Here is a 16,737-nt window from a genome sequence, read left to right on the forward strand (position 1 = left end):
GGGTGTGGAGGTGAAGGTGGGTGTGGAGGTGGAGGTGGGTGTGGTGGTGGAGGTGGACATGGTGTTGGTGGACGTAGTCGTCGTGGATGTGGTGGTGGACGCGGTGGTGGACGTGGTAGTGGCCTCACAAATGTGAGCCCTATTGCATTTTAAATGCTTGTTTTTTTAAAGTGGGAAAAGATGGATTCGCCCAGACAATACTCCCATGACCACTGTGCCAGTGAGTTTAAGCAGTATCTCTCTGTTGAGGCCCAAAAAGGCTGAAACTATTCACTGGCTGTATGGATGGAGGTGACCTTGACATGTAGTTCAGGATGGGGCTTTCCTATTAGAGCATGGCCATCTCTGATTTACATATGGCTGGCCTCTATCCAGAGTGAAATGGTGGCCAAAACAATGGACTTAGATTGTGGCTCCCAAAATTCAAGCATTTCACACAGCACTTTAAAAAAAATGTTTTAAGTCAGAGGCCAAACACTAGGCATCCCTGAGCGATACTAACGCTCTTTAACTGGTGACTGTCTAACTTGACCCGGATGAGCCAAGCCTTACTCGGCACACAATGAGGGTTTCAGCCCATGTCCACTATATCACCTTGGCACTGATAAGTATGTCTCCTCCCTCAACCCGGACTGGTGCTAGTCGCAGGGGCACAAAGAACAGATTAATAACCTTCCTAGCACCTCAAGGTGGGTTTATAAAAAGAGGAGTGCCCAGGACAAACACCCTATCCGCACTCGTCTTACCTAACCTTTACTTGTGACGGCCCTCTGGAAGTCTTGACAACTCTATAGACCATGCAAGTTAGAAGTGCACAATAGAAAAACCTAGAGAGTAAGATAAAATACTAGTCTCAATAAACGTATATTCGAGTGTTCCTTTACCTCCGTATAATTCTTTGTTTGTAAATCATAATTAAAGTACGTCAAAGAGAAATACAACCTTCCAAGGAAATGAATTACGCTGCTGCAAGTAAGAGATGCGCTGTCATTCGAATCATTTTTCCACCTCAGTGTTTTTGTGTATTCTTTCTGGGTTTTTTAAACACAAAGGACGTTTCCCCATATGCTGAGGTGTAGCTGCAATGTCGTCAGTGTGAATGCGTCCCTCCCGGCGGGGTGTCTGGGGGGGGCGGGGGGGGGGCGGGCGGGCGGAAGCGGCCTGTGGCCAGCGTCAGCGCAGGCACTGAATGAAGGGTACATAGAGAAAAGTGCTGGATCGTGACATCACCCCGGAGTGCACAGCGGCTCAAAAAAGAGCGAGCTTCGGTTACACGCACAAAAAATGTCCAGCCACAAACAATGGTGGGAACGGAAATGAAGAAAAACTAAACGAAAGCACCGCATGGAGATGTGGTAACTCTTTGATTGTGGTGGGTGCTCGGCATAGAGAGGCGTGTGTCCAGGAGTATGGGGGTCGGACCGAGGGAGTAGCAAGAAAAAGCATTGGCCGCACAGCCCTGAAAGTGACGCGCCCATGAAGGTCACTTTCTTTAAATCAATCAAAGCAACACAGATGGCCCGTCCGGGAGGGAGAGACAGAAATGAGAGTGTAAAGCACAAACACAAAGATCTGAGAAGTACGCTAGTGGTCTTTCCGGGGAAGATAACAAATAAACTAATGCCGGTACCAGATCACACTATTTGTTCCCACTGTTAGGCACTTGCGTTAACAACAATGCATTTAGGGGAACGTTTATTTAAAAACACTGCAGTACCTTTGAAGAAAGCTGCAATGCATTTAGGAGAACGTTTATTTAACAAGCTCTCGGCATTGCTATGGCAGAGGCAGGGGAGCGCATTCCTTTGAAGTCTGATGGGGGGGGGAGCAGGGGAGCGGATTCCTTTGAAGTCTGATGTCGAGGAGCAGACATATGGTGTGCGATGTGGCTGGCGATGTGCACGTGCCTGGCTCACATGAACTGTACCCGATCCGCAGTTTGGGTAGACTTTTGAAAGCCTTACTATAATCTCGACAAACAAGCATTGCTAAAGCAATGCTGTAGTCGAGACCTAAAAATCTAAACACTTCATTATGCCTATCTTTTGGATACTTTACAAATAACAAGGGAGGGAGGGAGAGGAGAAGTGGATCCTGTCTCTCCTAACGTTATGCATAAACAAAAGAGAATCCACGAAATGGGACAGGGTTGACCCTACAATGGAGGGGAGCACCCAGTGTGGTTTAAATACCCCTCACACACCAAAAGGCCCCTTGGTGTCATGCTTCATCATCGGGGTCTTCGCAAACCTCTACGGAATGCGGCGTGCTACGACTCACGGCTACGCAGGAGCACTTTAAGGTGAGCTATGTGTAAACGTGTGTGAGGGTAGGAAAATGTGAGTGAAGGTGAAGAGAAAGGTTTAAAAAATACCTGGCTCGTGGGCTAACACAAAAATATTTTATTTAAACCCCGGCTGGTATTGTTAAAAAGTGCAAGGGTGGCGGCCTTTACTAGTTAGGGTAAGGCAACCTCACAAGTGCGTCGTCAACATGTTTCGGAGTAAAGAACTCCTTCTTCAGGACAAGGATATGCACTAAGTATCCCCACCTTACTCACATGGATGTAGATTTAAAAGTGTGCTCTACAAAAATAAGTCTAGGTCTGCTCGACTTCCTCCCCTGGCCACGTTGAGGGGAGGAAGTCGAGCAGGCTATGCTGTAACCGTCGCCACAGTAGGCAGGACAGCTGACCCCCAATATCACGCATCGGGCTCATGAGGTTATTAAACTTGTGATCATAAGTTCCTATTTCTCGCCAATTGGGCGCAACGAACTTGTATCAATTTGATAGGTACATTACACCTAGACTTATTTTTGTAGAGCACACTTTTAAATCTACATCCATGTGAGTAAGGTGGGGATACTTAGTGCATATCCTTGTCCTGAAGAAGGAGTTCTTTACTCCGAAACATGTTGACGACGCACTTGTGAGGTTGCCTTACCCTAACTAGTAAAGGCCGCCACCCTTGCACTTTTTAACAATACCAGCCGGGGTTTAAATAAATATTTTTGTGTTAGCCAATGAGCCAGGTATTTTTTAAACCTTTCTCTTCACCTTCACTCACATTTTCCTACCCTCACACACGTTTACACATAGCTCACCTTAAAGTGCTCCTGCGTAGCCGTGAGTCGTAGCACGCCGCATTCCGTAGAGGTTTGCGAAGACCCCGATAATGAAGCATGACACCAAGGGGCCTTTTGGTGTGTGAGGGGTATTTAAACCACACTGGGTGCTCCCCTCCATTGTAGGGTCAACCCTGTCCCATTTCGTGGATTCTCTTTTGTTTATGCATATCTTTTGGATACTCCTGCTTGGAACCAACCCCATTACTACCTGCCTAGAAACAGATCACTTTACACAAAGGTTGCATTTGGAGAGCAGAATGGAAATGTTACATCAAAGGGAACTAGCCCAAACTGGTGTTGAAGCCTTCGACGGTGGATCCACAACTCCCGCCTGGAAATGTGTATAAAGGTGGGATCCAAATTACCCCACTTTGTCTCAATTCCAAGCCCTTCATTGCCATGGGAGGAGTGCTCGCTCAAGTACTCAGAGGACTGCTGTGTGACCAGGGCTGGTGTCTGCAGGACACTCAGTCTCCCAGCCAGTGGTGAGGAGATATCACCTGCTCTGTGAAACTTGCTGGAGAAGAAGAGGATCTGCCAATGCGCCTATAGCCTACCTGCCTCCCCAGTAAGGGTAGGAGAGTGTCTGGCCCTGAAGGCGGAGAGACTATCAAGGAGAACGCCAGTGTGTTCCTAATGTTGTCCCTGCGACCCAAGATACAGCACAACTGCTGATTCTGTATCCATGGCCATTTCTGCCAAAGACACACATCCACCCGCATTGGCCTCCAGGGCAGTAACTGGTCAAAGACAAGCACAGTACGTATCAGTTTCAAAGGGCTAAACTTACTTCAAACAAGTGACTGTGTGCATGCGCCTCCAAGGGTCACAATTGCCAAAGACGAACGCCCACATGAGCAGGCCGAAGCTAGAGACCGTCAACAAGTTTACCGAGCGCGCTGCTCAGTGGCAATGATCAGGAAGGGGGCTAAACCTCCCAACACCCCAGCACTAAAACTCCAAAGTGTGACAACACTTACAGCACAAACCCACATCTTGTAATCAATGCACCAACGAAGAGATAACGCTGTAAAATGAATCTGCACAAACAGAGATTCTGCCTAAAGTGAAAGAAGTGAACTGTTTCCACATACTTGTAGGCCAAAATACAAATGAACTGACTTTTAAGTAAGTCTTTGAGTTAACCACTAGTGATCAGCACAGGGTCTGTGCCTGAACCCATATCTTTCAAACACACAGAAGGCGATGGAAGAAATGCTTGCAATAAGCCTAACCCCTGGCAATCGCTCGGGGTAGTATTCCAATCCATTGGTCGTTTGCCCACCATGCCACCTGAGTTTGGACTTAGTCATACACAAATCAGTCTCGACCGTGCTCTAATAGGAACAGTCCAGCACAAGCTGCCAGGCCAGTCCTCTCTGCCTAATGGGCTGATCTTGCACCCAGGAAGATGCATAATAAACTGCAATGCAAGGGCACTAAAGCTAATTAACTTTTCTATAGTTTGCTAAGCTTTTTTAGGTTTCGCCTGGTGATCCGCTGCGCAGCAGCGTTCGCACAGGTGAAATCTTATGATCCTACAGTGTGGGGCTTTGTCCCGCCTTCTCTTCCATTGGCTAGCTCCATAAATGGAGGCTAGCCATTGATAGAGAGGGTTGTCAATCACTCTTTCCCCCGTCACGACGCGATTCGGGGGTGTTTCCGTGTCTTTTTTTAAGTCCCGCCCTCTCCTCTTCCCATTGGCTGGAATTTTACCTTCCAGCCAATGGGAAGGGGAGAGCATGAAAAACACGCCCCCGAATTCCTACAGGGCGCGCTGTGAATACACACATGCCTATCGTTCTATTATTTGTATACACCTGACCCTACATATTGTGTTGTATTTGCTCCACTTTAATTGATCAAACATAACACAATACCCACTGCCAAACCCCACTCGTTCTCAATTCTAACCTCCCCCAAAGCCACGTGTCCCCCGCAGGCCACTGCGCCACATGTGCAAGCATGGAAGCACACGTTTTACCACCAAAACGGCAGTTTTCTATTTTCAACCGCGTGCTGTACTATAAAAACCGTTACTGGTTCATAAATTACCAAATTCAAGAAGCACGTCCTGCTCAGAGTTACCTTTCACTATGTTGAATCGCCTTTACACTACTCCACATCCTGTTTCCTCGCGCCAACTGAGAGTTACATTTCTGCATTCTCAAGGAAAGTCCCAAACTACTGCTGGCTTTGCCAATGGATGTTGTTTCACACTTCGACCGCTGAGAAAGAGAGGGAGGAGGGAAGAGGGATCTGGAAGTGAAAGCAGAGGATGGGAGGAGTGGACGGCAGAGGGCGGACGCAGAGAGGAGCAGAGGAGGCGTCACTCGTGATCCACGAGGAAGTGACCCAGCGCGGGGACAGATGCGGTGCTTTCCAGCTGCCAGGATGGTGGCATCTCCCGGGATCTGCGCCCTCCTGCTCTGGGGGCTGGGGTCCGTGGCAGGGAGCTCCGCAGCTCACAACTGATGGTAAGTGAGGGGGCAGAAAGGAGAGGACAGAGCTCAGGAGAACGACACCAGTGCACCGCTCTTGACTGAAACTCACAGAGCGGACGGACTGAAGGACACGAGAACACCAGCAGACACCAGTAAAGTGTGGGACAGACGCTGAGGCGTAGGGCCACAGAGGGACAGAGGCTGTTAAGTGCAATAAACTCCAGAACTCACCGGCACGGAAGGTTACACACCAGGAGGACACAGGGGCGCTGAACATCTGCTGTGGAGACCTAGGAGTGTGACTTCCTGCTCAAGGGTTACAATCACACGGGGCCAGCGCCGCCTTTCGTCCTTCCCAGACTTAACAGGAATAGCATGGAGTGGGCTAGAGATACACTTATAAAAGATTTAAAAAATCAACAGCAGCAAATTTTGTTTGGGGCGAGCACTGCATAAAAGGTCATGCTAATGGCACACTGCCCAGCACAGTAGCCTGAATGCATTGCCTACTGCACACCACGTGCAAAACCACAAGGGCACGCATCAGGCACAACAACACACACAGGTCCAATACAGCACAGACAGGCCACATACTTGAGAAGTAGCAGAGTGCTGACAACAGCCATGCACACGAACATATGCACAGCACGTCTGATGCAAGAGCACACATTAAGACAGAACTCTGAACACCTCCTACGATGGAATTCAAGAGCACTTGTTGCCACCAGCTACCCACCACACAGACAGGTGGCAGGCAGCAATGACTAGTACCAGTTGAGGGTATACACAATGTGTTACAGGAAGCCATCTGAGCACGCCCACCTTCAGACACCAACACATCACTGCCACATACCTGTCTAACACTGCTGTGTGGCTAAGAATCTGCACATCCCTGCTACAAAGTCCAACTACAAACAGCAAAGCCCTTCGCCACCCCAATGCACATCATAGAGTACAAAGATGTGCAGCAGGAGTAAACTCATTTCACTTTTACATTGACAACACAAAAATGACTGACCTAGACATGCCCTAACAGTCACATACAGTCAAGTAATGGAAATCCCAGAAGCGTATGAAAATGTTATCTGGACGAAAAAGCACTTCAGTGCCATAACCTAACTGTAGAAGGCCCCATATAACTGCTTATAACATAGCATAGGTCACGGGGTGAACACACACAGAAGAATCCTGAAAATGATTGAGGGACACTGCGACAGAATATGACTACATGGACACAGCCCAGGTGACCCAGACACTGGAGCAGAGGTCCATTGAGTCACAGATCCTGGGAAAGAGGTACTTTAGTGCTACAAGAAAAGCAACAGTGTGTCACGGATTCACCAATATTAGCATGACAGTCATACTCCACAAATAATATGTTCCCCTTTGCATTTCTCACATAACTTCCACCTATGTACATTACTCTCACCTTCAGCAAGCCCCTCCGCTAGTTCCTCTTACAATCTTCCCCTTTCTCAGTTGAACTGTCCCCCAAGCCCTCAGAGAACCACCATCACTGACACCTGTTGGGACGGGAAGACTTTTGCTTGTCTCTGGAGAGCGTGTATGAAGCTGGCTCTGTAAATGGTATGCCTCTAGGTGGTTATACTATGCACAGCGTCCAGGGGTTCCCCAGAAGTGTACAGGGCTCAACGTAAAACCTAAAGTGCTTTATTAGTGGTAGTGTGGGCTATCAGTCTTAGGCCCAACATGGAAGAGTGGAAGACATTTATTGCACATCGACTAATAACTGACAAGTCAAAAGGGAAATCCACACCGATTTTAGAATAATAAGCTTTGCTTGTACTTTATTTTGAGACCAAGATCCTCACAATAAGGTAAGTAAGTTTTTTAATAAAAATACTTTCACTTTCAAAAGTTGCCACTGCAATTTCTGAACAGTCAATGCTATCCTATAGAGGAAAACAATAATGCGGTTAAACAGGTAAGTACACAACTTACAGTTAAAGTCTTCAGGGTCAAAGGTCAGCAAGGGTCAAAGGTCAGGCGAGTACCAAAACTGCGCCACCAGCGGCACAGGAACACACAGGCGAGTGCAGAAATCAAAATCGGACGTTCGGACCAATGAGTTTCAATGGAGACAGGGGGTGCTCGAAGTCACACTGCTTGCAGGTAGGTAAGTCAATTGCAGGTGCCAAGCTTTGGAGGTTAAAGCAAGCACAGATGGGGGGGGCCACAAAGCAGCAGCACAGGGGTGGCCGATTGCAAGGTGCAAATTTGACGTTGGGAGCCCAATGCTCTTCAATGGAGACTTAGCTTTCAACCAGGCTGCAGGCATCGCACCAGAGAGAGACCAATGATAGCAGAGGTAAGTAGAGACACAGGAGGTTGTTGTGGCACTGTTGGTTCCGCCCATCAAGGCCCAGGGGTTTTGGGTGCATTGGTGCCTTTAGACGGAGTCTTCTTATCGGAGACTGTCAAGGTCTGGGAAAGCCTCTGGATTCAGGCTGTAGGCGTCGTCGTGGAGTCCAGGAGGAGTAAGCCAATGCTGGACTTGTGGTAAGGATAGCTGGGGAACCTGTTCTGGGTTGGTGAGCCACCTGGACACAGGCCGTAGGGGTCGGATGCAGAGTGGTAAGGACTTGCGGATCCAGTGGGCACTGGAGAACTTTGTGTTGGATTCTTGAGGACAGAACCAATATCCTTTGGAGTTCTGAACTTTTTCAAAGTTCAGGCAGTCTTCCTCTGGTTTCTGGAAGTCGCTGGCTGCAGGACAGGCGTCGCCTTCTCGTGGGGTCTTTGAAGCTGGAGACAGGCTGGCAGGGCTGGGGCCAAGTCAGTTGTCTTCAGACTGCGCTGCATGGGGTTTTCTTCGTCCTTCTTAGGTCAAAGGGTAACTAATTTCAAGGTTTGAGGGAGCCTCCTAAATACAAAATTTAGGGGGTGTTTTAGAGAGTAGTAGGTAGGGCCAATGGGCACCTTACCTGGGGTGACTACACCCTCAATTATGCCGCCCACCTGTGGAAGAGGGTAAAGAACCAGCCCTGATTGGAGGAGTCCCCTCATCTTCAAGATAGTGGGGACTGAAAAGTGTGCTTAACTTCGCCTCCTCCACCTGAGGGGTGGAATTGGCAAAGGTGGGCACAGCTCCTAGTCTTTCTAAGTTTTCCTGTCCAAAGGGGGGGGTGTAAACCGGGGGCTGCATCCTCTGCTAGCAGCAGATGCTGGGGGTCGCATTTCAAAGACGGCCATTGAAACTACCCATTTAAGTAATGGGTCCATCCTGGGGGAGGAAGTGTAACACCTCCGTTCAAGATGAGCATTGTTTCTGGTCCCAAAAAGCAGTGGCTCTCCACCAAGGGGTCCAGAAACATGTCTGTGTGTGGCAGGTTGCCTAAAGCCATTCAGTGACCACACCAGGGTTGTTAGGTTTTCAGGAGGCACCTCTGATGTGCCCTCTGGGTACATGATGTAATAAATCTCGCCCGGGGATCAGTGTGGATTTATTACAAGGAGTTGTTTGGTACCAAACACTCCTGGTTTCAGTGAAGCCATCAAGGTGCTGAGACACTCGAGCTGTCGAGTTTCCAGGCCTTGTACTCCTTATGGCTTCCCTGTCACTTACAATATTTAAGAACGATTTAAGTATTATAGGGGCACATCTACTCATGAAGATACGCCCTCACCTGTGGTATAGTGCACTTTGCCATTGGGCTGTAAGGCCTGCTAGAGGGGTGACTTACATATACCTTCATGCAATGCTGGCTGGCACGGCACCCAGGCAGGGTACCATGCAACTGTTGTTTTAAACCTTACAGGGCCATGCAAGTTGCAAGGGCAGTGGCGTGGTCCTAGTGAAGGGGTCCCAGGTGTACGCTCTTCAGCTCCCAGGGCCTAGGTACCACTTACCAGGGACTTACAGGGGGCAGAAGCAACATTTGGGGATATGTTTTTAGGGAATAAGCACTGGCACAGGGGACCTGATTGTGCACTATAATCAAAACCATGTCAAAAGAGGAGCTTTCTCACAGCATACACCCCCTGCCTTATGCTGATCTCCAGGCAAGTCACTTACAAATAAATGTATGTTTTCTAGATGCCTACCTTAGTGAACATGACAATCATGCATGTCCGCTGAGGGTTTCCCTGTTCACATGGATTGAGATGCTAGTACTTGGCTACAAGGGCGACATGCATAGTAAACACATATTTAACAAAGAGTGGATAAAGCCCTCTCTATCCAGGCTGTGGTAGACAGAGTGGTGCCCGCAATACATCTATAGTCAGGAATACCAGTATCTTAGGAAGGAAGTGCTACTAGCCACCCTCCTGACCAAGTCTGTGCAGTCTCCCTTGCCTGTGGACCTGTTGCCTTTGTATACCAGAGATGTATATTTGAGAGTTAGTTGGTTCCCAGGGAGAGGCTGGTGAGTTGAGCCACTATGTGTAATGTGAACCCAGCTGTTCTGCTTGACATTCCAGCTCCCCCCATCCCCTCCCTATTCCTTGGAGAAGCTTAGTAGGCTGGGCGTAGACACTTGCTCTTATCTATGTTTAGCTCCACCAACTCTGCTAGGAGGTACCATTCCCCACCTTTCTTTTGGGTGATGGTCAGGCCTCCTGGTCTCGAGTTAATAAAAATTCCTCTCTGGGGAATTGCTTAGGCTGATATTAAGAGCCTGTCTGGGGAAGACAGTCAGTCGCCCTGTGCATGCTTTGGGCATGCAGTGAACATGCCATAAATGTGCTTCACAATTGGAGAGGCACCCAAGATTCAAAAGTAGCAGACCCTCTGTTTGGATCAGCCTGTCCATTAGAGGTGATATAAGTCTGGCCGTAGCAGTCAGTTATGGTTCAATACTGGGCTACGGTTCTATCAAGGTGGTCAACAATGAAGCCTGACGCGGCCCGTGGTGTGAAGGCAAGACAAGAAGCTTGCTCACCACATCTGCAAGTCTGTCGGTAGGGATTGAACTTGAGAGAGTTCTCTCTGTGAAGGATAGATTATGCTGCTCAGCAATTTTCCAGCTTGACGAGGAGCAAGGGCATCGGTCAGCAGCCTCAATGCAGAGGACCAGCTGTCGTGTGAGGCTTTTGGAGTGGACTTGTGGAACACAAGGAAATTGCAGAGAGCTGCTCAAGATAAGGAAGCTTGCAGTAAATGAAGAGCGATAGAGGGAAACAGGGAAACTTGCTCCCAGTCCTTGAAGATGAGATCCCTTTGCCAAGACCCCTTCCCTGTGTGGGAAGTGTGTGAGGTACTTCCAGTTACAATCTGTAGCTGGTGATGAGTGTCCTGTGATAAAGGCCCCACCTTTCTGTTCGTGACATCTGGGGATTCAGGGTGTACTGCCACTATCCTCCTACAGCTTGCCAGTGGCTACTGGACTAGTGGGACTCCAGTAAAGTCTGCCAAGACATCAGGCACCTGTGAATAGATACCTGATGCGACTATAGCAGTGTCATCGCTAAGGTAAGGTCGGGAGGGCACTTCTGTTGCTTTGGATAGTGAGTTAGTGGGCTAATCAAGAACATTTGGCTTCACATCATATGCTGAAACTACCTAATTTCAATGCAAGGATTGGTATCATGGCTATAGCGAATGAGAGCAATATGGTCTGTAAAATGCTATGCTAATTGTGTGTCCACATGTTAACTGTTTTTTTATAGCGCTTAGCTGTTTAGGGTCCGAACCGTGGCCCAGAAGGTTGTAGAGACATCTGTTTTTCACTGTTTTTTCTAGTTTTATGTGTAGCATATTTCACGTGTGTATTAAAGCACTTTTCTGGACATTGATTTTATCAGCTGTTAGTACTGTGCCCAATGTGTTCTGAATGTCTACAACCATCTCATCCCCTTTAGTAACCCTTGAATTGCTCTCTCGCTACCCTGAGAGAGTCAAGTGCGAAGAGTACTTGGTTATCCAGGGATGGGTCCACTAGTATTAAGGCCCCAGGACACCAGCGGGGAACACTCAAGTTAATGCACTTGGAGCATAGTGACCCTTGAGTGCCCTGGTGCCCAGGAAACCAGGTCTAAGAACACCATTGTGAGAAAAACTGGTGCACCTTCTGACGGTCAAAGTTGAGAGGTCAAGAACGGAATGGGCATGAAATCTAAGCTACCCAATCAGCCTCCTGACACTACCTGATCACCTCAGTGGACAGCATGGAAAGGTCATATTCCACTGAAGGGCCACAGACCCCACGTTTCTCATTCTTACACCGAAGACCAAACCTATAACCTGAATTCTCCGAAGTGCCTATAAGCCATTCACTTTGGGCGTAAACGTCGCCAGTCCCTTGCTGCAGATGTAATCTTGAGATCGTTTGAATACTAACGTTACATATGTGGGCTGTCATCTTACCCTACACCACTCTACTCTGCATCACTCTACTCTACGCCACTGCACTCCACACCATTTCACACCACTGCACTCTACGCCACTCCCACTCTACTCTACACTTCTGCACTCTATCCTGAACGACTCCACATCACTCTACTCTGAAACAATCTAATCTGCGCCACTGCAATCAATGCCACTCTACTACACTGCACTCGAAGCCTCTGGAATCTACACTGCGCCACTCCACTCTACGCCAATGCACTCAAAACCAATGTATCCTATGCCACTGCACTCTAAGCCAATCTACCCTACACCACTGAACTTTACTCCAGTTCACTCTACAATACTCCACTCCATGACGCTCTACTCAAACTCTACTCCACTCAATGCCATCCCACAACACTCTACTCCACTCCACTCTATAGCAATACTCCACTATAAGCAACTCCTTCTGTGACACTCCATGCCACTTTAGTCCACTCTATTCTACGACACACTACTCCACTCTAATCAATTCCACTTTACTACACTACTCCATTCTATGACAATGTACTCCGCTCTATAACACTCTATGCAACACCCTCTACAGCACGCCACTCTATTCCCTTATATGCCATTCCAGTCTACTACACTACTCGGCTCAATGACAATCAGTCTACTCAATGACAATCAATCTACTCATTGACAATCAATCTACTCACTGACATTCTTATGACGCTCTATGATAATCTACTATGACAATCTAGTCCGCTACACAACACTGTAAGTAAGACCCTCTACGCCACTCTTATCCACTCTAACACTCTATGCCTCTCAACTCTACGACACTCTACACCCTTTCACTCTACACCACTCCATAACACTGCACTCTACTCGACACTTCTTTCCATGGCACTATCCTTGACCCTATTAACTTTTAGCCACGTTGGTGTACACCATGGCCTAAACATATTAGCAAAGCCAATAACTCTTGCATAGGAGCTACCTATTGGCTTTGGCAATGTTTGTCTAAATACGCTTAGACCACTGGTTTAATCACAGTTAAGATGTTGCTTTGAATTCAATTGTAACTAACTCCCCATTTACTTGTCTCAAGACCCCCAGAACACTGCCTTGCAGGTCCCACGTTAGCCCAACAAACCCCACCGATTTCATCTAAGGGGACATGATCCTCCCAGGGCACAAACCCAAGCTGCATTAATGCCAAAAGTCCTTGGCTATCTCCCAAAATAAGCAGGATCTCCTACTGCCAAATCTATTGATATGTGCAAGCAGGAATGAGTAAGAAAAGTACAGGGTTCGGGAGGGAGGGAACGCGCGAGGTGGGGCGAAGAGTACTGGCAGTTTCAGTTGAAAGGGTCGGTTAGCAATCGCGTTCCAAGGGGTGCCGGTTGCAAAATCCACTAGGATTTTAAAAACGTATGGTAATTGTCTGGCCTTTTTACCCCTCTGCCCGTCACCTCGCCTCTATAAGGAGATCTGAAGAAATACCCCAGTGCCCCAACCCCTCTGAAGATCACAGGCCACGGTCCCTAAATCCCTCGCCTTCATAACTGTATTTTACCTCCTCCCTTGGACCCCCAGGAAACCACAAAATACTTTTATTATTTATTTACGAACCATGTCTATTACCACAAGCCCTCCTATCCATAACTACAACCCCCATCTGCGTACCCTTCATCACACATGAATATAGCTACAACAATGCATTGGCTAAGGGGACCTGAGCCCCGCCGCCAGGGACGCGCATCCACCCCCCTCGTACCTGCACCATGATGGCCAGCCGCAGGGACTCCTTGGCGATGTTGTCGGAGCATTTCTTGCAGGAGGCGCGGCCGCTCTTTGCGTACTCGGCCCGGTAGAGTTTGTCTGCGGGGGCATCGGCCATGGTCGGACACAAGATGTAGTGTACAAGAGCCAAAACAACCCGGCCTGCAGCAGCAGCAGCTCACGCAGTCCGCACGCCGTGCAAGAGCCCGCCACACACAACCACAGGCGCGACTACACGACACCAGAGCCAGGCGCTCTGTCACATCGACAATCTACTCCTCTGGCCTGGCTGCCTGCAGGCTAGCATTCCAATGCAAACACGTGTCTGTCGCGTGGGGCACAAGAGAGCGCGCGACAGAAAGCTAGACCGGCTGCGACTTTTTCAAACTCAGTCATTTGGCTGCCATTTAAAGTGTGTAGGTGGCGCCCTTTACTATAACAGGAGGTATAAGCAAAACGAAAACAAGCATTGGCAATGCTAATAGGTCTGGTTTTAAGGAATGTTGAATGGTACCGTGAAGTATTACATATAAATAGCATGGGGATGGATATGTGTGTGAGGAATTAAAGAACTGTAGAATAATAATTGGGCAGGTTAAAAGGTCAGGTATTTAGGAGCATACATAGAAAAACACGACAGCCAGATTTGCTCTGCCTGGCACGAAGTTGGCTCACCCTGGTCCATCCATACCCCTTTTCAGTCTTATTCTGCAAGCTTACGTTAAGTTGAATGCAGATATGTTCTGTGAGAAAGAGACATCAGCTGTAATTTCAGGACTTTAAGTGCATAAGAAAATCAGGGGGTTCTAAAAAAGGGTGTGGCCTATGTTAATAAGGGCATGGCTTAAACAGGTAAACCTTTTTGGTTTCTCTCTGAGCTTTCTGTTATTGCATCCAGATATATAATATATGCCATACACTGAAAAACCAGCCAGGGCTTGTAGTGAGGGCTGGGCCTTGTTGCGCACATTGTTAAGTTAGCATAGGCTTCTTAGAAGTTTAAACGCCATTTTACCTTATTGCTGCTTTTGCACACGACACTGCATATAATTGTTGTAAGTTAGGCTGCGTGAAATGCTTCACATGAGAATGGCTTGTTTTCAGCATCCCTAGACTTACATCTTGACTCTAGTCTGCACACTGAGTTCTAAAGCCTCCAAGTTCATCATAACAAGGTAGCTGTTGTTCGGGCTGATCGGCTCACGTTTTTAGCCATAACATAAATGCAGTTTAGCCAACATGATTCTGGCGCCTTTAATATCACACTGTAAGCATGATTTCAGACACTTGGAAGAATCCAGTTTTTCTAGAGAGACAAAGAGCTTTTGCAGATCCTGGTGTGATACATTCCTGCTGATTCTAGAGGTATGGGATCCCCCAAACAAGCTTAAGAGACCTTCTATATTTTATAAAACATATTTCCTAGCTGGGGAGGGTGATTTACTAGGCGCTATAGGACCTATTTTCACCATCATTGTAATATGATTTCTCCTTTGTGTTTTATGGAATTGTAACAATGCTGATCATATTATTTCTAATCATATGTCTGCTTATATTAGCTGCATCTTAGAGCACGTCGTTAAAATAAATATTGTAACCTTTCCCGTGTCTCTTTTACTCCTGTTGTGGACTGGTATGAAAGTATAACGAAAGAGTGTTCTTGCTTCCCACCATTCCTGAGTATAACCTAAGTCGCATGTTCTGGGTTGTCTAATCATTGGGTCCTTTACCATAGGACGAAGAGCTAATGTGACACTGATGCTAGTTGGTTAGGGTTTCTAGGTACTGAGGTGAGTTTTTTTGGTACACCACAATTCACTGAGGTCCTGGGTCTCTGTGCACAGTTCTGTGTAGGAGCAGAATACCTGCGACATGGCGCACCTAACGTTGTGGTTTTATTTTGCGACTCTTGAGTAGTGCTTATATCAGTCCACGACCCCCTCACTATTGTTTCCGGTTGACAGTGGTGACGGATAAACCTGCCTATAGTTGTATAGGTCTTTACAAGCTTGATATTTTAAACGGTTTCTAGCGGATTACTACCCAGTTGTTCTACAATACTTTGCATTGTGTTTTTCTCTTTTGTGTCATAATGGGTGACGTTGAGATCCCGCAGCACAGTCGGTTGGCTGTTCACAATCATTTGCAGGCTTTTAACGTCCCATTGGAAGGCATGGCAGTCGTTTTTGTTGTGAGTGCTGACGCGGCTTACCCGTTTGAGCTTTTCTACTCATGGGTTACATTTCCTGCGGTCAATGCGGATACCAATTTGTTTCATGTTTACACTCACACAGTTGTGCCCATGGAGTACACTCCTTATAGGACACAGGAGATTCCAATTTCTGCTTGGCAGCACCATATTTGGTTTAATGGCGCCCTTCCCCACTCTTTAACAGCGGTGAGATTAGGTCTTTTGTCCATCCCAGGCACTTCTTGGCCTGTTTTAGCAGTATTTACACCGCACCTCTGAGCCGGTACGGCTCCCGTTGGTGAAATGAGGACCCTTTATACCTCTGCTGTAGCAGTTATAAGGGCCTTAGTTCATTACATTTCACGCAACATGCAGGGAGGGGCCCCTGGTGTTGCGACACATCCAGTTGGGCCGAACGGGATAAAGCTTAGTCCCGTTATGGTTAATGCGGTTATGGGCAAGAGTTCCCAGGATAAGGATGAATTGCCTTTTTGGCTTGCCGAGAAATTTGACCAACTGGAGGCAGTATTTCCTAATACAACTCCTGTGGAGCAACACAGGATCCTTTCGATTAGTTTGCAGAAAGACTTAGTGCCTGAAGTGACTGACTGTACAACTTGGGGTATGATTTTTGCGGCAGTCTACATGAGGTGCTTCGGCACACCGTCAATGGCTGTCCTACCCTCCGTCATTAAACGTGTTCAAGATGAGCACGGGCCGGAGGCGGCTGTTGAGTTGGGAATGAGACTCGTTGGAGTGTTTGACATAGTTTCCCATCTCGTCCTTGCTAATGTGAAGGAGGATGCGGTAAGCTTCCAAGTGTCTAATGCTTTGCGCGATGTCCCCGATGCAGAGAAACCCCGTCAGTTGCCGAAAATTATTATGGCGGCATATAA

General features: G+C 47.7%; 1 protein-coding gene across 1 annotated transcript in view; it reads right to left on the minus strand.

Annotated features, from left to right (window-relative positions):
• The window catches only part of PARP1 (poly(ADP-ribose) polymerase 1), a 468,102-nt gene extending 454,122 nt beyond the window's left edge, over positions 1-13,980 (minus strand). Inside the window, exon 1 of the mRNA XM_078647552.1 lies at positions 13,646-13,980. Within this exon, the coding sequence (XP_078503678.1) occupies positions 13,646-13,768 (123 nt within the window). The 5' untranslated portion in view covers positions 13,769-13,980. The remainder of the gene's footprint in view (positions 1-13,645) is intronic.
• Positions 13,981-16,737: the final 2,757 nt, after the last annotated feature.

This window comes from Lissotriton helveticus, chromosome 6 (assembly GCF_964261635.1).
Source record: "Lissotriton helveticus chromosome 6, aLisHel1.1, whole genome shotgun sequence".
Lineage (NCBI taxonomy): Eukaryota > Metazoa > Chordata > Amphibia > Caudata > Salamandridae > Lissotriton > Lissotriton helveticus.